The sequence below is a fragment of the Halichoerus grypus genome, chromosome 12, assembly GCF_964656455.1.
Source record: "Halichoerus grypus chromosome 12, mHalGry1.hap1.1, whole genome shotgun sequence".
Classification (NCBI taxonomy): Eukaryota; Metazoa; Chordata; class Mammalia; order Carnivora; family Phocidae; genus Halichoerus; species Halichoerus grypus.
The window spans coordinates 49,801,564-49,828,963 of NC_135723.1; the positions used below are offsets into that span (position 1 = coordinate 49,801,564).

Genomic DNA, 27,400 nt, shown 5'->3' on the forward strand with positions numbered 1-27,400 from the left:
TGTACATGGGAGTTTCTGGCCTGGGTGGGGAGCGGTTGTCTTCAAGGAGGTAGCTGATCTTCTTGGGGTGCCTTTCTACATATTCTTTTACACTAACACATATTCTTTTTTGATACTTATATTGACTAAGCTCATGTCTACTACTAGTCACCCAGTGAGAAACTGTATAGTGATGTGTTAACTTGGACTGTCTTTGGTCTTCATTGCTCCAGTTAAGTCAGTTTTTCTCCTCTTTGAATATTTCGTGTGTCCAGAAGTCCTAATTTGGTGAATGAACTAAATAGGTTTTCTCTGAAGGACTAAGTTGGAGGAAAAATAACAGTCTGAACACCCCCAAAAGGATTTATTTATTTTTTTTTTTAAAAAAAGCATGGCTTACTCTGGTAGTATGCAATATTGTTTTCATGCATGTATACTTGAAACCAGATTTTAAAAAAATAGCTGTTGTAACAATAACCATAATCCAATCAGCATGTCCATCAGTGTGCCTGCATTCTGCAGTGTCTTCTAGCATCTCCTCTGGTTCTAGGTCTCAGGGCCGGACACAGAGGGAAAAGCTTGCAGACGTTTTTTCTCTACAATTCAGTCTTCAGCAACTTGAGAGCTTTCTTCATGTTGTCAAGCACTAATGGGGAAAAAGTTGCCACAGTCAAGATGCCACCAGAAATTATATTGATAGCTCTAGTAAACCCCTAAATTTGGGTACTTTATTCATTGTTGAATGGGGTGCTATTTCATGATAGGGTGAATAGTTGGTAATTTTGTGAGACTTTTTTTTCTAGAAGTATGTGACATGGTTTTACTACAATCCAGTTCTCTTCCAATATTTATCACATGCCTTTTCTACAAAGTACTGTGATATTACCTGTGCAGGATACATGCCTTTAAGGAGTCCAAAGTCGTACTAAGAAATATGCCATTATCTCGAGAATGGCCAGTACTTGGCATGTACTTCCCTGGTCCTCCCGCACCCACTGGAGGCATCGCTCGCTAATGGACCATGATAATCTTTGCTGCGGCCGAGATGCAGCCTCAGGTCTTTTCCCCAGCATGCTGTTCTAGGTCAGTGCCACTCAGTAGGTATTTCTGTGATGATCAAAAATATTCAGTGCCTGTGCGTTGAGTACTTAAACTGTGGTTAGTGTGCCTGAGGAATTGAATTTTAACTTTTCATTAATGTAATGTTAAAGAGCTACATGGAGCTCATAGCTCACATATTGGGCAGTACAGTTCCAGGCAGCTCTAGAACTAGTCATTGAGCAGGATTGGCTCTTAGGACAAAACCCATTTGTCTTCCCAGAAGGACTAATTCGATGTCACACCTAGGTACAGTCTCCTATTGAGGTGCTTTGTCTGCCCTGAGTTTCCTAACTTTTTTTTTTTCTTTCCATTTTATGGCAACTCCAGGGAAAGTGAGTATCTTGCCAAGTCCTGGGAACCGTCTTTCCTACTGATCTTTAAAACTGAACTTAAACTCAACATCAACACACTGAACTACGTTATTTCACTTTCATTATTTGGAAAAAGTATTTAGGGCATGCAGATTCCTAGTACTGGTGTAATAGCACAGTTACTATTGCCCTTGATTCTGTGGTAGGACTTTGTATGAGAGGGCGCCTAAGGAAACATCGAAAAGCAGGTAATATGGTCATAAAATCCTTCTAGAGAAAAAGATATCCAATCTAAAGAATCTTTCATTGAGATTTAAATAAATGAGACCACAGTGATGGGGCACCTGGGTGGCTCAGTTGTTAAGCATCTGCCTTCGGCTCAGGTCATGATCCCAGGGTCCTGGGATCGAGCCCCACGTCTGGCTCCTGGCTCAGTGGGGAGCCTGCTTCTCCCTCTCCCACTCCCCCTGCTTGTGTTCCCTCTCTTGCCGTGTCTCTCTCTGTCAGATAAATAAATAAAATCTTAAAATAAATAAATGAATGAATGAATGAATGAGACCACAGTGAATATGATCTGCTTGAGGGACACAAGGCTAGTCAGTGTCAAACTGAGTCTCTGTGTGTCTGAGCCCAGGTTTCTCCCTCCTCATCATGGACTCTACTCTTAGTGCAACAGCAATAGACATGTTCACAGGAGGTGACACTTACGTAGAGCTACATCTGAAGGTTCATAAGCATAGAGACGATTCGAGTATCTTCCGGTGATGTCAGCTCTAACTGTCAGGGATGGGTCTACAAAGAAAAAGCAAACAAGAATGGAGTCGATGTTTCCAAGTAAGCTCTGTTGCATGAGGAAGCCCACCTACTTGTCCATGGCCAGGGAAAGGAACACAGCGTGCGACCCGCCTCGTGGAGTTCTAGTCCGTCTCCTCTGCAACCGGGCCTGTGGCTGCCAGTCCCCAAAGCAGGGCCCGGAGCCCTCGACAGCTGCGCAATGCTATTTGTGGGAAAGGTTATGAACCCTGCTGTCCTATCTATAGCAACCTAAAGACAGAAGAAGACATCCCGGCAGGGGGGTGTTGGGTGCTTTGGTGAAAACACTGGCATTCTCTACTAAAGAACTATTTTAAACTTCTGAAATGCTCATGTTGTAATCTCAGTGTGTTACCAAGAGCAACCTAGATAATTAGAAACCCCCATCCAATGCTAGTTTTTAAAACCCAAGGTTGTTTTTAATGAGTAAAAGAACGCAAACCCGTATGAGTGGCAAAGGTCAAATAAGCATGTAGGGCCCTCTCTATTTTTCACTCTATTGATATCTAGCTGCATTTAAAAAATAAAGATTTAGGAGTCTTCCCTTATGCATACCTACATCCCTAGAGGTTTAAATCCATTTTTCCATGTTTTATATTTAATTTGAAGCTATCAACTAATGAGAAAAGAAGGCATTTTGAAAATAAGGCGTATCGACAAGGGAGGTACTAGGATCTACACAGGCCTAGAAACCTTGCCTTGTCAGGGAGGCTTGAAGGGGCCTGAGGTGCACGTCCTGAAAATCAGATGGAGGCGGCACGGGAGAACCAGTGGCTCGTATGCACGGCCGGCCACTGGTACTTGAGTGGACAATCTGTCATGTCAGAATGTTGGAATGGGCCCCACTGACGTTAATTACAAAAAGCAGACATTTATTTGTTCAACAAAGACTTAAAACCTATTATACTTCTGCTGCGTGCGGAGGATACAAACGCAGGGTCGACTCTTTGTAATAAATTAACATACGAAAAGCTTTTGGAACAGGCAGCCGTGGGCTCACAGAGCTGCCCCTGCAGCGGGCTGCAGACCTGGAACCACCTCCAGAGCTTCAAGAAATGCCTCCTGCCTCCCATCCCGGTAAGATGCTGATTTAATTGCTTTGAGGTGTGGCCCCGGCAGCTTGATTTTTTAAAATCTTCTAGGTGATTCTAATCTGTAGTCAGCGTCTACACTCCTGAGCTGGAGTTGGTTCTTTTGGAAGGAATTGAATGTGGGTTCAAATGCCCTTAGACGGGAATAAATCCTATGAAAAGAACTCCTGCACAGAGTGTCACTGGATGACCTATAAAGTCCCAATTTAAACGTTGTAGATTTTCTAAATCCGAACATAACTGAATCTATAAAATTAGCTCGAGTTCAGCCTTCCTCCTTTTGATCCTTCACTTGTTCTTCTCCCCTGTTCTGTGCATTTAGTGTGAACTTGGATGGATCACACAGGTGCACCACTTGATCAGGTGAGCTCTACCATGTGATGGATTTATTTATTCATTGTCCTTAAATCAGTATGACTTGGCTCAAAGTCAATCTCAATTCATGTGTCCAATCATTTAACGAATATTTATTGCCAGCCTACCACAGGGTCACGCTGAAAATATGATGGTCAGAAGAAACAGACACAGTCCCAGCCACAAAGAGCTGCATATTTCCCCCTATGGGGGAAAAGAGATACTAAACAATCACCCAATAAATACAAAATTGTATCTGAGAAAAGAGTGACTATTGAGAGGAGCACGGTGCCACAAGAGCACATAATGGCGATTGTGCCAGCTCAGGGAATGACAGTGATGACTAGGTCATGGGCAGGTGCATGGGGGAAGCAGGAAAAGCCTTCCAGCAGAGGGAACAGTGCATGAAAAATAGCAGTGGCTGGAAGAAGCATGGCTCCTCTGATTTCTTTTCTGCCAGCCATATTCCTAACTTGCCCACAAATAATTACAAAAAATGTCAGAAAGAAAAATCCAACATACAAATTGGAAGTTTGCCTGATGAAAAATAAGAATTTACTGGCCTGATGTATTCAGGAAAATGGGCAATACATTTAAATAGTTAACAGGGTGCTTCCTTCTCTGATGTATTTGTGACAGGACATGATAAGTTTACTTTAGTAGATGAGAAACAAACGTGGAAATAAGTGGAAGCTTGAACTCGCTAATGAAGAAATGTGGAGAAATGTAAAGGAATGTTCTACCCCTTGCTAGGCCGTGGCAATGGCATTGGCCATGATGGAGTGGCAGATGAGGGAGGGGGTGTCGGAAGACGAGATATCACAGCGCTTGGGCAATTATCAGTGTGCTTAATCTCATTGTCATTTTTACTTACCAACAAACATGATCCTGGGGACATATTGGCCATCAGGAGAAAGGTGTTTGTCAGTTGTTTCATACTAAGATTAAAAGAAAAGACAGCTTTTAGTTTGTCTATTCTTGAGGTATTGTCAAACTTGTTAATACAGAAATCTGTCCATTACTGGGGGAGGCGTCTCGAGATACTGTAAGGCACATCTCTTCCACAGAGAGTTTATAATACAGATGAGGGGCAAGCTACACACATGAAATAATAAACAAGAGAGCCAACCATAATACAGAACCTGAGGTAGAGAGCTGAATGAACATGATAAAGAGCAAAAAAGTTCAAGAAGGGAGACTATGGAGGGAGTTATGGCATTTGGGGAAGACGTCTTGGATGAGATGGGAGGAAATAGAACAGTGAAAAAAACCAAGTCATTTTTGGAGAAATTACAGAAACAAATAGGCTTATGGCACTCATCTTTAAGGAATGCACGTCAGTTGAGAGACACAGGTAAGAAAATGAACACTGAGGATCCAGTTGGTGCGGTGTTATGAAGGAGGACGCGAAGGTGCCGTGGGTGACCAGAACAGGGCATTTAACCCTCTATGCAAGGTCGACTAAGACTCTCTGAAGTGGGTGGGGAGGAGTCTTAAAAAAATGAGTAAGAGTCAGGTACATGGAAAACAAGGTTACTCCAGGCAGTGAGGAGAGATTGCACAAAGGTAGAGGAAAGGCACGGCACTTTCTGGGAGGACCATGTGTTTTGGGAGGATTGAAAGAAGACGCACGAGGCAGTGATGAGAGAAGATGCTAGAGAGCTGCTTCCGGGGCCGGCTCGTGAGAGGTCTTGCACACCGTGCCAGTGTTTGCGTGTGTTCATGAATAGATCAGAACCACTGGAGGGATTTCGAAGTACCATGATCCCAGTGTGGTTTTTAGAGTCAGTCCCCTGATGGCCACGTGGGATTAGCTGGGATTTATTTTGTAGGCAGGGAGCCACTTAGTAATACTGTAGTAAACTAGGCAAAGAGAGAAATTCTTACATTAAACAGTGGTCCTCACTTGATAGGGAAGTGACCTACAGCAAGAATATTTAGAAGTTAGAACCACACGGTTTCTTGACTGCTGGAGGTGAGTAGGAGAGCGCAATCTCGAATGAAACTTTCAGTGAAACATGGAATAAAGAACGGAGAGCTGTTGGAAAATCCTGCACCAAGTGATAAATTCAATGTTGAACACGTTGAGTTTAAGCTAATAATGCAAAAGCTGGGCCACTGATTTGCTTTAGACAGCCCGGGAAACTGTCACTCCTGGGGAGAGAGGAGCCAAGGACTAAGAAGGGGTGCAGGGAGAGAGAAGCCGAGGTCTAAGAAGAGGTGTAGAGCACCAGGAATTTAGGGAAAAGGGCACAGGAAGAGATCTGCAAGGACAAAAGCCTTCCAATTTTTACAGCAACTGAGAAAAACCTGACCACAGAGGCTATTTTTGAGACAGCCTAAAATCGTCAATTACTAAATAAAAGCACAGCCATGCAAGATAGATTATTAGTAAAATATCTTTTTCCTCCGTAATCTGTGAGATGAGGTCTCTGGAACAGACCCCAGTCAGTGCAGCGTGACTAACAGGCATAGGAAAAACGAATCATCCATTTCAAATAATGAGCCATGGAGAAATGTCAGTGATGATGAAAAGTGAACTTACAACTAGATTGAGGAGGACAAACTGCTCTGCCAATTTCTGGATTTCTTTATTTTCAGCAAACACTTTCTTTAAAGCTAGAATAAACAGAAGAATCGGTAAGTATACATCTCCTCGCTGACTGACGCCATTGCTCTCTCATATTTTAAGCTGAACTGTATTTTTAATGTAATATCCAACTTTGCCTTTTTAGCAAATGAGTAGTGAAGTAATACCTAGGCCATTGACTACCTTTGCTGCTTGCCATTCACTCATTCACTCATTCATTCATTTGTCCTTTTTTTTTTCAATCCATATTTACTGAGTGATTATCATGTGGTACAACCGGCTTCATGAAAAAAAAAAAAAATAAGAAGAAGAAGAAAGAAAGGTAATGTGCTGTCTTCCTAAAGCTCAAATGCTTATGTGGGAAACAGACCATAAACAAGTAAACAGATTATCTAATAACTTCAGCTGGAGATGTGCACTTTAAAAGAAAATAAAGCAAGGCAAGAGGTTTAAGAGCCCTAGAATGTTCAAGGTAGAGCTCTCAGAGGAGGTGACATTAAAGGAGAGAATGATCCATTTGAAGATTTTGGGGATCTGTCATGCTAGGCAGAGGAGGCTGCGAGAGCAATAGCCCTAAGGCAGGAATGAGCTTAGGTCTCAGGAGGAGGAAAAATGCAAAGGCCAGGCTAGATGGAGTAGAGAAAAAACAAGGGCAGAATGGTAAGAACGCAAAGATAGCCAGGGGCCAGATTATGTCCAGCCTTGTAGGCCATGATCAGGAATTTAGATTTCATTTACTTGTAATAAGAAGCCACTTGAGCACATGAGTGAAAGGGTCTGATTTATGTTTAACAGCCTCACTCTGGTTCGGTATGGAGAGCTAAGTGCACGGTGATCAGTTAGGTGGCTGTTAAAATAGTCTAGACAAGATGTGATCTTGGCTTGGATCAGGGCGGTAGAAATGAGTCAATAGGAAGTGGCTGGATTTGGGCAGGACCTACATGATATATGGAGCCCAGGAGAAAACAAAATTATGGAGCCCCTTACTCAAAAATTACTACGAATTTTTAAGACAGCAACAAGCAGAGTTTTAAATCCAGCATAGGAAACTTCCAGGGCCTTGTGTGACTGCACAGCTTACACACCCATCAAGCTGGGGCTGGCTTCTGGATATATTTGGAAGGTAAAGCAGTGGTATTTGCTGATGTAGTAGATACAAGATACAAGAGAAAGCAAGAAGTCAAGGATGGATCCTAGAGTTTTTTTTTTCTTTCAAAATGTGCACCACTGGTTAACACAAAGTATGGAAATATTTGAATTTACTTTAAAATATGTTTTATTACATAAGATATTCTGTTTTATTTAACTGTGCTAGGCGCTAAGGATAAAAAGATGAGTGACCTGAACCTTGTCCCTAAAGCTAAAAGCCTATAAAGGAAATTATATTTAGAAGAATAAATTACCTTGACTGTGTGGGCATTCATCCAAGTGATGAATAATCATTAAGGGCTTGTTGCTGTAAGAGACAGAGATGGGGTAATTTTTAATTAGTAAGATTTTATATAAAGCTACATATCACTAGAGGGTGCTCCTGGGAGCTTTAAGAGAACTCTGTGACCCTCGTCTTTACCTTGTCTTGCATTTGTATAAAGCTTCTTCGTAGGTCTGAGTCCAGATGAGTTGATCACCCCAACCTAGAACAAAAGGAACCAGTATATTTAAAAGCTATTACAATTTCAGACTAAAGCTGTTGAAAAGCAATGGTAAAGACTGGGATAAATATATACTAGATACTAATCGAATGCAAAACCCTCTAAAGAAAGTAGAATTAATGATAAACTTTGATACATTTAGAAGAAACACGTTCAAGAATATTTTTGGCACACAAGCCTCAGCTTCTCAATGAAGTGGCACTGAAAGGCGACCAAAAGCTGACTCGTACCTCTGGAGAGGGTCTGGGGCAGTTTGGGTCCAGAGTCCTTGGTGTCTTTCTTAGCCCCTGATTTTGCTGTGATATCTTTGGCCAGAGTGTAAGAGAGGGCGACAAGGAGCAAGAATGCTGACACCGAGATCTTCTCCATGGCAAATCTGATACGGAAAACAAGGAAAATATCAGTAAAACAAAAGGGAATTAGCAGCCTTCACAGCCTTCGGACTGTATCACAACCCTGGGATACAAAGGAATCGACGCTTAGTTGAGACTGAAAACATGCCGCTGGTATGAGAAACTCCCTTGCGCAGAATTTTCCTGAGAGTGCTAGTGTGAATATCTACTGACTTTTGTCTCTATCAACAGATACAGACCCATGTAGATATAAATATACTGATGGAGCTCTCCATAGAAACCTACAGTATAGAAATAGGTATATAGATATATTTATGAAAATAAATGTATATACTCTTACAGTTAAGGGAATTTACATTTAAATTTTATATTTCAGAAATTTTACTACTGGAAGGCACCTTAGGGGTTACCTCCTCCATTTCTCAGGAGATGGGTACAGAACCGAGTCCTCCGGATCTTGCCAGTTTGCAGTGCTGGCTCCCATTTTCCCCTCTTGAAACAATTCCCCTAAACACACATACTTCTTTAGCCTTCTGTTAAAATGGGGATGTTGCCATTAAAGAACAAGATCTAAGTAAAACGAATCCTTATTTAAATTCAAACTGCCAACTTTGTCACTTAACTGAAAACTTATACCCAGCTAACTCTCTCCCTAGTGTAACATTTACTCAAATTCCATTTATTAGTTCTGAGGTGACGAAAATCTGCCCATGCAAGTTCATTCCACTGAAACAATTCTCTGACTCTCTCCATGGGCTTGTTATCGGTAGGTGATCGTGGGCATGTATTTTTGGGCACAAAAATATTCTGTGGGGCTTAGGACACAGAGAAACCAAACCCGTGTGTGTCTCTTTGTTAATTTTTTTTTTTCCCTTCCAGTATTTCACAGTTGATTCTTCAGGAAAGTTACAATACTACAAGGCAGAGGCCTGTAGACAGGAAAGGGACCAGTTAGATAAGATCGATGAGTGAGTGGGAGAGTGCACTAACTAGGAGAGTTGCGCTAGTAAATCACTGTGGTTATCTCTCACGTGCAGAATTAGAGATGGGATTCCAGGAAAGACAAAGACTGAAGTTGCTTCACAAATACCACGCTAATATGGGTGTAGGTCTCCATAAACTTGCAAAGGAAGCAGGATGGGCTGTCAATGCTTAGTATTTTTAAGGGGGGTGAGTTTCTTACGTTTTGATAGCTTGAGTGGGAATCTTTGCTAAGCGTTAGCTGTTTTTAAAAAAAGCGTTTGAAGCTACCCAATTCCGATGATGCCTTGGCTTCAGCCGACCAGTTATCATCTATCCAAATCATAGTATGTGGCCACAAAATGTCTTACTCAAAAAAGACATAAACAAAAAGCAAAGATACACTTTCTTCATTCTCTACTCGGATAAGAATGTGTACTCTAGGTCAGCAATTCCCAGCCTTCTTAGTACAAAGATTTCTTTTTAACATAGAGGAGAAAAAACAGAACAGGAACTTGGATGTGAGCATAATTGTACCTTTAAAATATGAATTGATTCAGAAACATATCATGGCAAATAACTACTTGGAATTTATCAACAAACATTTGACTTTGTATTTTATTTATAGCAACAGCATCTCTTTATATCAGAAAAAATCGTGACCCCCGGGTGAAGCATTTTATCTATTTGGCTCATCGACGGTTCTTGCTGTATGCCCCCTTGTCATCGCTCCGCAGCTCACCGGTTGGAACTACTGACCTAATGCATGTGTTTATGGCAGGATGACTCACTGAAGCCTAACGCCACTCCTGCTGGATAAATACACTGCTGTAGGCTCACTTTCTGAGATTCATTCTATCAGGTTTTCATAATAAGTGGACTCGGACTCAGCTCTGCAAGGGTCCTGCCTAAACCACCTCAAAACAGAACGCTAACCATGGGAGATAGAATTTGGATGCACACGTGCGCACACACACAGACACTCTATGGAACCGCCCCTTTTTACTGGTCACTGTATGTCTGCTTATCTTTAGCAGGGAATGAACTTGCAGGAGGTTTCAGGATCCCTGTTCATAAATGCTTCAGGAAAGCAGCCAGATCTCTCCTCTTAGAGCCCATCCCATGAATTTCAAGACTGAAGATGTAACAAGAGTATCTTTACAGCAGATGGAGAAAGAGAACTGTGTTTTCTGATGTGCAGTAATATTGTGAATTGCAGCTCCTAGCGGGCAGTCTGAGCAGAGATTTGCCAGGCCTGTGGGCCTGTGCTCTAGCCAGTGGGTGAGAAGCAGAGCAGTTGATGGTGAGAAGTGCACGGTGACGTGACAGAAGACGCTGGGCCCTGTCCCAGGCCTGAACACGGTTAGAGCTCACCCACGCTTAAGCCTCTTGTTTCTAGAGGGAGAGAGCTTACCTTGAAACAGCTCAGGAATGCAGCCCTCTACCAGCTCCGGCCAAACAAAGGCCCCAGTAAGCCTTTGATGGAAATTCCATTATTTCCCCTCCAAACCCCTGGGAACTACCTTGCACTTCTCTCTCTGTTGATTCCTGCAACTTTACAAAGTGATCAGAGCGAGTGCCCTGCGGAGCCTTACCTGATTTCCCCACCCACCTGTCCGTGTGAGCCAGCCGGCCTCAGTGCGGTCCAAGCCTCCTACTGTGCTGGCTCAGCCCGAGCCTCTATTTATGCTCAGAGCACACCTCAATCCCACCCACTAATCCCGTATTTACATGTTGCAAACTCAGAAAGGAGCTTTCCTTTTCCCCAGCAGTGATCTTCCCTGGGCTGAAGAGTTCCTTGTTTTTAAAAATAACATTGCGAAGGATATGTTTTTCAGTATGCATGTTTTTAACTGTTTGTGAAAGTATATTGTTAAGAGATTTGGAAAGATGGGCAGAGTGCCAAATCCAGGTAAACTTTAAATGAAGACATTTGATTTGCCTGAAGGCTGATTTGTCTTTATATGATTGGATGGAGTGTGTGGTTGTAGATTTTTTTCCCCTCCCCCTTGGGCAGATTGCTTTTATGTAGTTGAGAACACACAAGAGATGATTCACAATTCTAACTCCTCCAGTCACCTGACCTGCTACCCTCCATTGTAGTACAAATTATTTTCCACCATACATTTCCTCTTCCTGACAAACAAAATGTACATTCACAATGGCTATGAAGAAATTACAAATCAAGTATTCACAAAGTATTTCAAAGCTGAGGAAGTTATTGAAAAAAGATACCTAATACTATGAGTTTTTATTAATTACATTGTAGTTGAATATATGTAGCAACTTCCCTCGAAAAAGTTCAAAAGTAATTCACAGGTATTCTCTCATTTAAGGGCAAACTTTCCTACAAGACCTGTAGAGAGTAATTTACCTCATTTTTCAGACCTAGAAACTAAGGTCTGCAACTAGTTTATTTCACTCAAGATTATGCAATTATTCACTAAAGATTTTAAGACTGATTTTCTATAAAAAATTTCAATCCTGAGTTTTGTTCATGAAGCTATACGCAATCCTTAAAGCTCAGAAGGGGTAAATCTTTAGCAATAGAAAATTAACTAATGGGATACAAACCCTATAAAAATAACTTTTTAAAATGAGTTAAGATCATAATATTTCAAAACATTTTCAAGTATATACATATATATATATATATATATATTTTTTTTTTTTATTTAAAGATTTTTATTTATTTGACAGTGAGAGATACAGCGAGAGAGGGAACACAAGCAGGGGGAGTGGGAGAGGGAGAAGCAGGCTTCCCGCTGAGCAGGGAGCCTGATGTGGGGCTCGATCCCAGGACCCCGGGATCATGACCTGAGCCGAAGGCAGACGCTTAACGACTGAGCCACCCAGGCGCCCCAATATATATATATATTTTTTTTATTGATTTGACAGAACGAGAGAGCAGGAGAGCACAAGCAGTGGAAGCCGCAGAGGGAGAGGAAGAAGCAGGCCCCCGCTGAGCAGGGAGCCCCATGTGGGACTCGATCCTAGAACCCTGGGATCATGACCTGAGCCGAAGGCAGACGCTTAACCAACTGAGCCACCCAGGGGCCCCTCAAGTATAAATATTTTTTGATAAAGCCAAAATTCCCATGGGCAAAATAGTGAATTTTCTTTCACTTCCAAATGAGTTTACAGAGGTAATTTCTTTAGAAGTTTGACCGAAGACTGGTTGGCTCAGTCGGTTGAGCTTCCGACTCTTGATTTCTGCTCAGGTCATGATCTCAGGGTTGTGGGATAGCCCCACATGGGGCTCCACACTCAGTGGGGAGTCTACTTGAGATTCTCTCTCTCTCCCTCTGTCCCTCCCCTTCTTGCACGCATCGTGCACTCTCTCTGTCTCTCTCAAATAGATAAATAAATCTTAAAAAAAAAAAAAAGTTTGAAGACAATGATTTGAGCTGAACTTTAAAACTGCAAAGGCTTTTATATAAACCCTTAGTCTATTCAGCCCGTAGAATATTCAATTCAACCCCCTCAACTGTGCAGATGAAAAAACAAAAATGTTAAAAAGCTAATGACACTGAAGATCCCCACGACTCCTTTAGAGCATTGCTGGGACCAAAGCCCAGGGGTCCTCTAGTCCATCACCTGCTCAGAGTGGAAAGTGGGCAGGATTTGGGGTCACAAGATTTCAATCTGAATCCTGCATCCTGGTGCATGCTCACCAGACAAGCAGAGATACCACTTAACTTCTCTGAAACTTCGGTTTTCTTTTCTATGAAGCGGGGATGGTGTTAACGGTATATAACTGTTTTGAGTACTAAATGAGATTTTAATGAATTAAGAAATGAGAAAGTACCTGGTTTTATTAGTTTGCTAGATGTGCTGGAACAAAGTACCACAGAGTGGGTGGCTTAGACAACAGAAATTCATTTTCTCACAGTTCTGGAGATTGGAAGGCTGAGATCAAGATACTGGCGAATTTGATTTCTTCTGAGGCCTCTCCTGGGCTCCTCAATGCCGTCTTCTTCCTACATATTCTCATGGCCTTCCTTCTGTACCTGTGTCCTAAATTCTTCTTCTAAGGGCACCAGTTATCTTGGATTAGGGGCCGTCCTAATGACTTATTTTACCTTAATTACATCTCTAAAGACCCTATCTCCAAATATGGTCATATTCTGAGGTGCTGGGGGTTATGATTTCAACATGTGAATTTTGAGGGGACAACTCAGCCTGTACTCTTGGTAATTAAAGACATCTTGCGTTTGTTATAATTCATTATAATGGTATCATAATTATTCAACTGTATTCCTGTGCCTGATCTCGTGTCATTAAATACCCAGTGTCTGTCGTAGTGACTAAGGTACGACAAGGAGGAAGTAATTATTAGCACACACCTTACACACATCGTGATGATTGTGGTGTCTTCAGCATACGTAGCTGTCTGGGTGTGAAGCGACGAGGGTTTTGTAGATGGCGCAAGTTTTTCTTATATGTTATCATACGTCATTACTTTTAAAACTTTTTTTTTAAGATTTTGTTTATTTATTTGACAGAGAGAGAGATAGCGAGAGCAGGAACACGAGCAGGGGGAGTGGGAGAGGGAGAAGCAGGCTCTCCGCAGAGCAGGAGATGTGGGGCTCGATCCCAGGACCCTGGGATCATGACCCGAGCTGAAGGCAGGTGCTGAACAACAGAGCCACCCCTCAACCATCATTATTTTTAACAGTGACATCATGTAATCAGTCTTTCAGATTTGCCAAATACTGTAAAAATCTGCTGTTAACAAATTATTTTATTTTTTTAAATAGACTCCACACCTAGTGTGGAGCCTGACGTGGGGCTTGAACTCATGACTCTGAGATCAACACCTGAGCTGAGATCAAAAGGGAGATGCTTAACCGACTGAGCCACCCAGGTGCCCCAATAAATAAACATTTTGATTCCCCAAGTAGGATTTGGTAATGTGATATATAAGATAATGTTTGGCAAGTGAAACTACACGTAGTACCAACGACCTTAACAATAGGTTAATTAAGTGCAGGCTATAGGTTTGTGTTTTATACATTTATGTCATCATACTTTTAGAGGTGTATATTAAAGCAGATTTTAAAGTAGATTATTTTCTATTTTTCAGCAGAATTTGGAGACTTACAACAATAACTAGCAATTATTGAATATCCAGTAGGCACTGGGCACTTGACTATTTCATTTATTCATACATTCTTTTGTTTCCTCACCAAATAGTCATTGAAACTATTTGTGTAGCAAATAGTATGCCAGGCACTAAAGATATAAAGGTGAATAAGAAATTATCAGTCATTGAGGTAGCCAGACATATACACAGAAAATTGTCATTTAGGGCAGTAAGCCATGTCATGGGAAAACCCAAAGAAGTTGAAGGCATTGTCCCTGCCCTAGGGTTACTTATGATCTGACTGAAAAATGAAGATAGAAACTCACTAAAAATTAACCATCCATGTGAGAATATCATGCGATAAGGGACAAGTAATTGATATAGATATCAGCTGTTGTTATTTTAAAGAGAAGGTAGAGATTGTTATCCGCCAGAATGTTTACAGTGATAGCGGAAAGCAAGATCTCCAGATGGAGAAAATGATAAAGAATTTGCAAAATATGTTTGTTAGATATTTTTGTTTGTTTGTTTATTTGTTGGATATTTAATGGGACTAGTCTACCAGAGTGAGATCTATCTGGGTAACGCATAAACAATAGGTTCAGAAAGGAGTTTTGAGGCTATGTGCCTGTATCCTTGGATGTCATTATAAGTTTAGATTTCACCCTTAAGAGGAAGTGTCCTGCAGAGGTAAAGAAGGCCAGTTGTAGATTCAGAGTGGTTTGAGTTCAAATCCAGCTTTATGATTATTGCATTCTCTAATAACCCCTGCAGATCACTTAAACTCTCTGTACTTTAGTCATCTCACTTGTAAAGTGGGGATAGATAGCAAAACCTGCTTTCTATCATCTGTGGAAGACTATATAAAATAACCGAGGTAAAGGGCTTTGAATGGTACATAGCATATAGTAAGGGTTCAGAAATATTAGTTACTGTTACAGAACGTATAACTGGCTTCTCTGGGTCACAATCGTTTAGGTCTCAGTCCATTAACTCCATTATGTAATATTAAGTTGGTGAACTCCCTGACAGCAGAATCTTTGATTCCTCTTTGATTATAGCCTATCATGAGGCTTAGACTTTCAACACACACTGTTGGAAAAATGAATTTGTTATCATAACAACCTCACCAGACACGGATTCTTTTAAAGAATAAGGAAAATAAATTCAGATGTGTGGACATAGTTGACCCAACGACACAAAACTGATGAGTGGAGAGATGACCGAGAGCCCCCATAATTGCTGATAATTAATCCAATATTCCTTCCTGTCTACCAAGCTGCCTTCTGATGTCAGGAAGAGATAAACCTGTAAGCAACTGTTAACCTTCCCTCCCCCAAACGGAATAATGATGAGCTTTATGTAGAGGAAAAGGAGAATAGCTTCTTGTTCTCAAGGACTTCGCCTCTAACGGAGGCTTTTCAAAAATATTTATCTAACTGCAGACCAGGCTGCTGAATGAATATGCTTTCCCTAAACTCTAGCTTACAGAAAATAGACATACAGCATTAGTGTTTTGACATACAGGATGAGTTGATTGCTGGTTTAGTTTATCTTGATGTTTGATGGGGGCTTTTGCATATAAAAATAATTGTTTCCCACTTTGTGGGGTTTAACTGCTATTCAGTGTATTAAAGGTAAAAATTTAAAGCCTAGCTTTTCCTAAATCTAATGGTTTAAGAATTAATTTCAGTAGATTAAATTTACCAGATTAAATTTAACCTATGTGACTTCAATAGATTCAATTAAATGATCACAAATTGATTTTTCTAAGTCAATAGATTTAAATTCAGTGGATCAATAACCTCTTTAACAAACTTTGCTAATGGGGCTCCCCCAAATACTTTTAACTACAATTTACAAATTTAATACCAATATATCTAATTCTCTTAAACTTTTAAAATGCCCAACAGGGCAGATTTGTAGACATAATTAGGAAAACCTTTCTAAGCACTTTAGCAATTCTTGTAAATATCAGAAATAGAAATTACTGGATCTTAATTTCAGTTCTATGAACCTTTTAAATATTGCTCACAAAGAGTCAAATATATCTTTCAAATTAAGATTCTAATTTTAGTTTATTTTTAATGAGCCACAGACTAATATTCAGATTCTTTAAAATATCAGCTTTTCTTATATCTTACAAACACTTAAATAACAAACACATGAAGGTTATCCCAATACTTTCAAAACTTATTCTTCGGCTTCACACATAGAAGTCTTAATCCTGAGCTGAGGAATAATAAGATCTGAGGAACTTCATCAGTTTTAGTCTTATTTCCATTCCTTCCAGGGGCCAGCAAAGAGCAGATTTACCTCTCACAGGGACAAAGTTTCCTCGGTCTAAAGTCTGGGACTATGTTACGCATCAAAGGCTGCAAAGTAGTCATTGACATGTTATATTTAAAGTTGTACGATTGGATGTGTTTCTCAAGGGAAAGTATAGAGCAGACAGCTCAGCATGGAGCCTTGGTAATACTCGTCCATTTAGGAAGGTGAGAAAAAAGTGCTTGTAAAGCACAATAAGAAGCAGTCAGAAAAGTCTGAGGACATCCAGGATAGTGCCATGCCCTGAATCCAAGTGTAGCAGGACCCACAAGCTCGAGTCAACAACAGGCATGAAACGCAGGTGAGACAGTTTAGGGGGGCCGGAGAAGGGCACCCACAGGCTTTTAAGCATTCAAATGGTTTCCCGAGCTGTCTGATTTGTAGCCAGACACTTGAAGAAGACATCTGATTGCATAAAATTAATTGCCTTAAATCAAAATTCATGAATGGCATGGGTTGAAATATTGAAAAGCCAAATTCTCTGCTAGAGTAGTGTATTATCTTCTTGGATCATGAATACAGTGATTCTTTGTCCCAGTTTGTCCAGAAAAGTCTCATTTTAGGCCTGTTGCTGAGTATAGTAATTAAAAATAGCCCCTTTTACTCTCAGAAGTAGTATGATTTGGACAATTATTCATATGGTCTAGATGATGAAATCTATCAATGTTCTCTGTAGGAAAAATGCTCACACACGTTCCTCCTTTGAGGAACCCGTACACCCCAGCTTAAACACTCTTGTTCAAGTGTTCATATGTCTATTAGCATCTCAAGGAGCCCACAGCTTTAGACTTTTGCATTTAGCTCTCTATACTTGTTTTATAGCACAGTCTAACATTTCTTCCTGGTTATCAGCAATGTTATACCTTGTACTCAACTGGAAGGAATCCTAGTCTCATAATTAGAGTCTCTTGTTTTACCTGAATAAAGGTCCACATTCAGAAATCCTTTTAGATCATGGTAGGGATGTGCCTTATAGGGAAGAAGACATAAAAAGTAATAAAAAAAAGTTTGGATAGGCTGGAAACAGGGATAATTTAAAAATATATAAATTTGAATCTAGTAACTTCTTTAGCCGTATGTGAAAGACGGAGTTCAAATACATTAAGGAGACGTGTCCTTAGCAGTTGGAGTCTGACCCTAGAGTCAATATTGTTACATGACAAATACAGTTCTGAGGGTGAGGCCCTGAACAAGCAGAGATGTCGTCTGAAGCTGTCATTCCTCCTTAGGCAAGTGACTTTTTAAAAGCCTAATCCTGCCTTCTGAGATACATTTACTTTGACTTCAGTTCTAGGAAATTTCTTCTGGGAATTTTTCAAGCTTTCCTCCTTCAAAAACTATTATATCATTACTTTCTTATCCAAAGTGAACAAGCACATCGTTGTGTGGTCACGACTAGAGTTTTCTCTCTTATTATCCGGCTGTCTGTGCACTGACGTGGCAGGTGTTTTGTAAGGGACAGTGGTAAATGAACCCCAGCGTAGTATGGAAACAACAAAAACGTTACATATCAATAGTAGCTTGGTAAATAAAACACATGGTATACTCTATCATATGATATAATACTTCAAAGTTGGCGAAGTTTTCTTTAACAAGCAAAAAACTTGTAAATTTTAATATTTTCACCTCCAGCAGAAAACACTCATTACTATTAAGCAAGTGGGCTCAAAAAAGAAGTACTATTATGCTTATAATTTTCTCATCTGTCAATTAGTATAGGAATAAATAACTTTCCAAACCCTCAGTATTTTTTGTGCATACAATTGAATGTATAATTGTGAATATATTTGATCTTTCTTGGAAGATCAAAATAATCCTTTGTGATCTATGATTCTAAATTTGCCTTGAGTGTGTTTGTGTGTCTTTTACATACCAATTAATTCTGTTATATTGTTTCTCCAAATGGAAGAATTGGTTTCAAAATCTGAGTTTGGATAATTTTGAGTTTAAAAAAAAAAAACCTTCTCTAATGGTTATTTAAAGAAATGCAGAGGAGTCTGGGTGGCTCAGTCAGTTGAGGGTCTGCCTTCGGCTCAGGTCATGATCCTGGGGTCCTGGAATCAAGCCCCACATCTGGCTCCCTGCTCAGCGGGAAGCCTGCTTCTCCCTCTCCCACTCCCCCTGCTTGTGCTCTCTCTCTCTGCCAAATAAATAAATAAAATCTTAAAAAAAAATGCAATTACTTATTGCTTTCACAAATTAATCTTTTTGGAACACTTTGCAGTATCAAATTTTTATGTTTTGTCCTTAAAGTTAAGTACCAATGAAAGAATAACACGTACTCGTGTTCTCAGCATTCTTCTATTTGCTGTGTTTTCCGGGTGACTCATTCTGTAATAACTTTATTCTCATAGTCCTCAGCAATAAGTCAGCCCTGAAAGCAAACAGAGAACATTTACTTTCTTCCAGATTTCTTTAAGACCTCGTCATCATTTCAAGCCTAAGTTTTGTGGTGTTCACCACATTGCATTTTTTCTAATCTGTCCTTATAGGAAAATATCACATTTGTTCATTATTTATAGCCTTTTAGACTCTGCACAATGGGAAAAAATGGGTTCTAATTCAGTGAATATTTAGGCTGTAATTTTAGAAGTGTGTCTTAATTACACTTAAACCAGTTTTCTACTATTCTTATTTTATATTGGATTGGCAAATGAAAATCTTTAAGTAAAAGAACTCCTACCAATTAATTACTATAAATGTTAAGCCATTTGATGAACTTGGTCAATTTCCTGAGGCTGTAAAAATAGTTTAAGGGATTTTGAGTGTCTCCAGGGCACGAAATGCAGATATACTATAAGGAGGTTTTCATATGGAATCATTCAGGTCATTTTGTTTAAAATGCTAGAATTACTATTACGATAGTTTTTGTTTTTTAAGCACCAAACTATGGATAGGAAATTTCTAAAAAACTCAAATGGATACATGGACATCTTATATACGACTTAAAGTCTAGTCTTACCTGATTCATTTCACTAGTCCTACTCATGCTCATTTTATACTGCTCTTAAATGAAAATCTTCATTTCCTCAAAGTGATTGCAAAAGATTTTTATGTGACATGTCCAAAATTTGTATCATCTGCAGCTCAGATTGGTTTAGGAAACTTAGGTTAATGGCTTTCTGAAGCTGGGGAAAGGAAATAAAGCAAAAAAATCTGTGAAAATAATTAAAATTTCTGAAATCATACATTTTAATGGATGTCTTAAGTTGTTATTAATAACTACTGCTGTGATTTCTGAAGTTTTATTAAGGTGCTAACATAAGCACAATTTTCTCAAAATGTAATTGGCTACTCATCCTGTGTTGAATATTCTCTTGATTCTTGGTAGTAAATTGGGTGCCACGGTTAGACCATTTTCCTCTCTCGGCCCCATTTGTCAATGTTTATCACAAGCTTTTCCTGCATAATTTTGCCTATTAGAGTCGTTTAGACAGTTTAGAACTACTGGAGTACGGAAAAGTGGGTAAAAGGACTTAAAATGATCGCTTTGGGATTACTAAACTAACCCATTAATTTCAATGAAGAATTTTCTTTCTGCAAAACTACTGTCAGAAGTAAAAATAAAATTTTTTATTTTTATTTCTATTGGCTTTGGGTGTTACTTTTGTAACCGTTTCAAATCGTATACCTTACTGAATGTTGGCAAAGCTGCCTCCCTTTGTGGACTAATTACATGTTCTGAGCTAGATTAAACCAGAGATCTAGTATGAAGGAATATAATATTTATTCTGGCGTGTGATGCAAGAATGACTAAATCTAAAAAAACTAATCCCCAGAGCGTATTGTACTGGAAACAATGGTACATCCTCTGACATCCTGTCACTAGGGAGCACTTCAGGTTTCAGTGGAACAACAGACTGAGCTAGCTCACAATTTTTTTAAAAAATGACAGATTTCAGAGGGAGCTTTGCACACCATTCTGAGTTTCTGATTCTGTGGCCATTTTCCCTTTTGCAAGGCACTCGGGAGGAATATTTCAGGTTAGGAGATAATGCAACAAAGATGTATTATGCTCAGAAGAAGGACATTACTGATGCAAAAGTGGTGCCCAGGGGGCTACTCGGTGCTGGCTTATTGCCAGGTGCTGGGTAAATATAAAGAGTTTAATATTTTCTTTCCAACCACAGGTCGGCATCAAAGATACGGCTATAAAAACGCGTTGTTTAGTCTGTCTTGTTATCTAAAGTCCCAAGAAAAAAGTAATTCCTGGGTCATATATCTGTACTCAGCCCTTATTGCAAAAGGAGAAGAAATGAGACAGTGCTTCTTCCCCCTACCAGTGAGTCCCAGAAGACCCCTGGGCCCTCTTTGTACCCTCAGCATCTGTCTCAGCAGCTCAACTTGCTGTCCTCAAAACTCCTCTTCCAAGGATGCCTCTGTATTCACTAGACAGAGCACTATGTTATAACAAGAAGTTGTGTAAAACAGAACTGAGTCGGGATCCTCCTATGTCATTCTTCTGTCAGTATCATGCCACTGGGGCTCTGAAGAGAATTATTGTGCTTTCTCATTGCTATAAGTGGGGCAGAGTGCTGCCCTTTGACATCTTGTAAAAGTTCCTTTTTATAGAATGCAAATGGACTCACTTCAGGTTTTCCTGGAGAGCACCAGGGTGATGTCCCACTTTCACCACCCCAGTTCATGGATATGGTATGCACTGATTATTTGTAAATGATGTGATTTTTCATTTCTAGAAGTTTAATCGAGTTCTTTATTGGTCCACCTGTTTATAGCATTATACCATTATTGTTTCTTTCCTCTTAAATATTTGTTGAACAATTTTAAACCTCCTTATTTGAATTGGCAGTGCTAAACAAAACGTTCATTTGTTTTCCTTGTTGGGGAGCCTTTTTTTGCAGAAGTCTATACTCTTGGGAACTCATCTTCCATTGGGATGATTTTTCTGTGGGAATCTAATTGCTGGGTTGTAGATAAGTTTCTATAGAGGAGTTTTGAGTTTGTGTGTGGCAGGTGCCTGAGTAGTATCTTTGGTGAGGGCAGTTTTTATGTTAGTTATTCTCCTCTAGAAGATTCCAGCACAGTGGAGATAGTGTAAACTTCATTTCCATACCCACACATAGGATAAGCGAAGAGCTTTGCTTTCTCACAAGACATGTTTGTTTTGACTTCCTTTACCAGGTCTCTGCAAAGACAAGTTGTTTTCCTGTGTTTCTGGGCCACAGGGTGGAATTTTCTAGCCCCTTTTCCCTAGGGCTCTAGTGTCAGCAGAGCTCTCAGTTTTAGTTCTCTAACTTGAACCAAAATCACTTTTCCTGAACCATTTGGCACTGTCTGGACCTGTCAGATGGAGATGAGTAGGGTATAAAAGCAACCGGCTATATCCAGGTCTCAATTGATTTGTTTTCATGGAAGCTCTTGTGATTACTTTTTACTCAGTATTTGCTTGAAGTAATAGAGGATTCTTTGGGACAGTGTAGAGAGTGTTGTCTAAGGCATGATTGTTGCCGTGGTGATGAGGGAGTGTCTTTATTTAAGGTCCTGGTGGAGCCAGCCCTAGGCTTTACTCATTGATTGATGAGAGGGAGACTAAGGAAGGGAAGTAGGTGAGGAGGGGAGCTGGCAGCAAGCCTGGGATGAGCCAGGGGGTAATTACAAATGTACCGCGCAGCAGATGGGTACCCAGATAGAGGCCTGATTTGGGGTGGGTAGAATGACGGTACTATCTAATTCTTTCCTGCTTTTATATATTTAGTCTCAGAATGAGAAGTGATAACATTCAGGATATGTGTGCCCCAGTGTAAACATCTAAGAAAGTAAGCTAATGGGATAGAGCGTGAGTTAGAGTATTTCCTAAGATGTATGTCTTTATTCCAAGAACACTCAGTGTTTAATATTAATCATGTTCTTAATATATCTAATATACTATCCAGGAGTATATGTGTGTGTGTGTGTGTATACATATATATGCATATTTATATGTGTGTATATGGCTCTATCTATTTCTATATCTATGCACATATCAAGTGCATAAGCATTTTTGGTGGTAATGAATCATTAATAAAAGTGAAGGAAACTTCATTCAATCAAAAGGTAATTGTGATGTGCTACCATTTCCAGGTACTTTTATAAAAAGCATTGGGATTCTGTAGTGATTAAAGCAGCAACATTCTTGGCCTCATGAAATTTACGTTCTAGTGCAGAAAGGCAGACAATAAATAAAATAAGTTAGCCATATAGTGTGTTAGATGGAGGTAAGTAGGATAGAGAAGAGTAGAGCAAGTGAGGGGGCATGGAGCGCGACAGTGGCATCTGTAATTCTAAATCAGCTGTTTAGGGAAGCCCTCACAGAGTAAAAGCAGGAGGGCCAGCCAGGCAGAGGCAAGAGCAAGGGCCCCAGCGCTGAGGAAGGAGTGTCCGTGGAGCGGAGGAGGCCAGCTGGCTGGAGCTGAGTGCACTAGGAGGGGAGGTAGGCGACAGAGCCAGAGAGACCCCGAGGGGCTGTGGGAATTTCCTGATGCAGCAGAAGGCACCACGTCGTCTCCACGGAACTGAGAACACCTGTAATGTTTGTGTGAACGAATTCTTCAGATTAAAGGGAGGAGCAGGTTCTGGGTGGGTGTTGGAGAGGGCACACTTTGTCCCCAGGGTTAGCCCTAGGAATGGCAGAGCCCGGGAAGCTTCTCGCTGGAAGCCACCTCACTTCCTGTTTCAGCAGGGCCCGGCCTGTCTGGCACCCCTGCGGCACCGTCTCGGGATCCTCTCTCTGCAGTGACCAGAGTCATCTGCTAAGCCTGTCCCTGCCTCGGTCCTGGCTGATATTAGTCTCAGATTGTCACCCACTTCGCCTCTTTAGGATGCTTGAGGATAAACGTCCTTTCAGACTCAAAGAGAATTTAATTTGAGTCCTTGCACTTAGAAATTTACTTTTGCATTTCGTCGCGTGTATGGCATCGTGCTAGGTGCCTCAGGGAGGTACGGAGAGGAACGAGACATGAAACCTGCTCACAGGGAGTTTACTGTATAAGACAGGGATGGGGGAGGAGAGAGACTTGCACAAACAGCCACAGATTCTAATGACAGAATTTCAGAGGCGGTTACCCACAGTATGCGAGCTCTATTTTGGGAGGGAAAACGTACTGGTAATTTTTAAAACATAAAAACATAAGCAACTGTAACACTTGGTCTATGTGGCGCTGTGGTCATCCGTGCCCTGCAGCAGCCTGCGCGGTGTGCGGTCCCCCAGGACAGCGGGATGCCGTGTTCCCAGCATGGGGCATGAAGACAGCTCTTGGGTTTGAATCCTTGTCACTAACTGAGGGGCGGAGGTAACTTGCTAATCTTTCTGTGGTTCAGTTTCCTCATGGTAAACTAGGGATAAAATAGTAGCTACTGTACAGTGTGTTTTAGAAGAAAAAAATGAGATCACATCTCTAATGTACTAAGAACAGCTGCTGGAACATAGCAAGACCTTTGCCAATGTTTCATATTATCCCAAGCAACACTTTCCCTCCTTCCCCTTTCTAACCATTACTTTTCTCTAGTTACACTATCTTCACTGACAACGTTTATTGCCTAAACAAATAACACAAGTCTTGCTCTATTAAAAATAATCTGGAGGCTTTCGAGAGATAAATATATGGAGAGATCCTATAAGCCTTGGAAAAAAACGTTCTTAAGTCCCCCAGTTGTTAAGCATGACAGAAATTTCTGGAAAACTTAGCTTCTAGAATTTAACTTTTTTTTTTTTTTTAAAGTAGGTTCTATGCCCAGTGTGGAGCCCAACATGGGCTTGAGCTGAGGTCAAGAGTCAGACACTTAACTGACTGAGCCACCCAGGTGCCCCTATAATGTAAGTTTTATGGATGTTATGCATAGTGTGTCTGAGGGGTAATGGAAAATAAAGATTGAAAACAGCCATAGGGAAGCAGTGGAGGGACTTTGGTGAAAGGGTTTTCCTTGACAAGGAGGTGGAGTATCTTTTCTTCAGCAGCAGGAAGAAATGTGGGGAAGGAGAGGGTAGCAGATGAAACTCAATGTGATTTGTTTTCGTCTCCTTTGCCAATGAGAGGTGTTTTTGTCTGCTTAAGTGAAGTTGGGAATTGGAGAAGGAAAAGATTCTTTCATTCATCCTAAATGGTCAAAATCCACTTCCAGAATCAAGGTAACTTGCACAATCTACGGGTTGGGGATGAAGCACAAGATGTCAATGGGATGAGACACAAATAAGAACGTAGAAAACAAGGGTCAGTAAGGGCCCAGCTGAGGGCAGAGCATGACGTAGAAGTGTTCTCAGAAAGCTGCCATTTATAATCTTTCTTCAGAAGAACAAATTGCTTTTGAGTTAGACAAATCATGCCACAATTCACTCTTAGTGACTTCACCTGTGTGTTTTTACCCTAAGGTTTTCAGTTTCCTGGGACTTTATTTTTTTCTCTTTTTTTTTTTCACAATTTCATATGAGTATGAGATAAGCTGAGAACATATTTCATGGATAATTTAGCAGATAATTGGGGTAAGGAGAAAAAGATACTGAAAATAGAGAGGGAAAGAAGAATTTCTTATATATTAAATAACACAATAATATTTTTTATTGTATGCACTAGATTCATATTCTATCTGAACCTTTTTTTCCCTGCTAGGATTAAATCTTCTTTGCACAGTCAATTATACTTTGGGAATAAAATTTTTAAAAAGCTAAAAATGTCCAACTTGATTTACTTCTCACTTGACGGATGGAGTAAGGATAATGTTGATGGTTATGCTTGATCATGCTTGGGGCCTCAGCTTCTTCATTTCTAAGAAGAATATGATAGTAATGAACTAATTTGGGTTGCTAGGAGGAAGATAAACAGTAAGATTGTAAAGGGTTGGCTAAATATTAAATACTATACAAATACCTTTGGTGCTGCTATTCAGGAAGAACTCATGACCTTTAGATAAAGTTTATTAAATTTCTGAGGGAAAAAAATGAATGAACAATAAAGCAGGCATTCGCAGTTGGAAATCAGTCCCCTGGTACTTTACTGATAAGTAAACTGGTTTTCAGTTATACTTTTCCTTTTGAGGAAATGCAAACACTTTAGTAACATGATCTTATGAATAGTCCTAGTCTCATGAAATAGGAGGCCATTTTTACAGAGAAGGAAACTGGAACAAAGAATACAAGTGATTTGATAAGGATCAGCAATATGGTAGGCGAGAGGGAAAATTCACATGAACATCTGTTTCTGTAGGTAATGAGTTGCTTACTCCATGATTCAACCATGGTAGCACCAAGAGCAGCTCCTGGTACCTAGTCGGTGTTCAATAAAGTGTTTATGGCTTGAGTGGATAGTGTTTCCAACACATCCTACGGTACGACCAGCAGTGTGTTAAACAGTGTGAAATACGCTCATGAACAGATTGGTTCATGACTATGGGTTTCATCTGTGTTTTAGCACCCTAATCCTGAGGTCATAATCCACAAATAGAATGAGCAGTGATTGGAGTGGAGTGAAGCAAGTGGTGTGGAAAGCAGTCTCTTTCCTAAGTGTTACATCTTACCATGTGCAGAACACGTTTACATTCATTTTCTCTGTTGACTCCATGAGGTAAGAAGGGTAGGTATTTGTTCCATTTTTCTGAAGAGGAAACTGAAACAGGATACATCCCTGCCTAATGGGTTAGGACTAGTACTTTGTGAGAAATTAGTTTGACTAGAAAGGAAGTTTCCTGATTCATACCCTCATGTTCTTTTCCCTTCCTAAAAAAGATCTTCAGGTAAAAACAAACAAATGAACACATAAGTAAAATTTGAGAGTCGGTCCTTTAATAAAAGGATTACAGTACCAAGAGCCTCTGTTAAGTCAAAATAAATTGCCTAGAAGAGGTCTATCATTAATACTCATGGAATTTTTCTGTCATATTGGTTGGAACAATAAAAATAGGAAATACTATGTACCAGTCTCAAAGTGCTTTACAAATATTCACTAATTTAATCATCACAATGACTCTATGATGTAGGTACCACAAATATTCCTTGCTATCAAATTTATTTCGTGTTTGGGTAGCAAAGTTGGATAACAATGGATATCATACCATCAAAATCAATTTGGTTCCTGATTTTCAGACAGCAAGTAGTGGGAGTTTGGATTGAAAGGGATTTATTCAAATTTATTCAGTTCCTAAATTTAAATAGTAAGGATGCCTCTCTTATTCTCTTTACTCTGGGGGAAATTGAGGCCAGGGAAAGTGAAGTAACTTGCCTAAGGCCACCTAGCTAGTAAATTGTGGGTGCTGAACCTAGGACTCGAATCCAGAGTCACATGAGTTCTTATTTACTATTCTATGCTCTCTTTCACTAGGATGCCCAGTTGGGTCCCAGGAAGTTTAGGATCTTAAGTGTTGAATAGAAAAGCAAAAGAAGCAGAACATGAGATAATAGAATATGGGATTAGGGTGTAGGGGGCGGATGAGAAGGGAGAGCAGCTCTGTGATGTGGGTGGGTAAATTTTGGCCAAATGACATCAGCTTACCTCTGCTTTTACTTTAAAATCTGGGAAGCAAAAAAAAAAAAAAAAACCAAAAACCAAAAAACACTAAAAAACAAAAACAAAAAAACAAAAACAACAAAACAAAACAAAAACAAAAACAAAACAAAAAAAGCCTAGTCTCTAAAATAGCTCCTGCCCAGAAGCCCTATTTAACTTAATGTTATTAGAAAAGTGATTAGCCCAGCTGGACTCAGCATCAGCTCCTGTGGCTTCTTCCTGTGTGTCTGTCTGGAATTCCAGCTCTGAGGCACGTGCTGAATAGGTTCTGCTTCATTCAGCAAGTTGC

General features: G+C 40.1%; 1 protein-coding gene across 5 annotated transcripts in view; it reads right to left on the reverse strand.

The window, feature by feature from the left end:
* Positions 1 to 337: 337 nt before the first annotated feature.
* Positions 338 to 27,400, reverse strand: part of AGR2 (anterior gradient 2, protein disulphide isomerase family member) — a 44,062-nt gene continuing 16,999 nt past the window's right edge. For 2 of the 5 annotated variants that reach the window (XM_036120249.2, XM_078059338.1), the window contains 8 exons: positions 18,901 to 18,992; positions 8,122 to 8,267; positions 7,810 to 7,873; positions 7,643 to 7,695; positions 6,195 to 6,268; positions 4,524 to 4,587; positions 2,100 to 2,183; positions 338 to 625 (listed from right to left, as the gene is read on the reverse strand). In XM_036120249.2, the coding sequence (XP_035976142.1) occupies positions 576 to 625; positions 2,100 to 2,183; positions 4,524 to 4,587; positions 6,195 to 6,268; positions 7,643 to 7,695; positions 7,810 to 7,873; positions 8,122 to 8,260 (528 nt within the window). In that variant the 5' untranslated portion in view covers positions 8,261 to 8,267; positions 18,901 to 18,992 and the 3' untranslated portion in view covers positions 338 to 575. Of the gene's footprint in view, positions 626 to 2,099; positions 2,184 to 4,523; positions 4,588 to 6,194; positions 6,269 to 7,642; positions 7,696 to 7,809; positions 7,874 to 8,121; positions 8,268 to 10,799; positions 10,905 to 18,900; positions 18,993 to 19,580; positions 19,617 to 27,400 lie in introns of those variants that run through there. The other 3 variants (XM_036120248.2, XM_036120244.2, XM_036120246.2) reach the window with 3 other exon arrangements.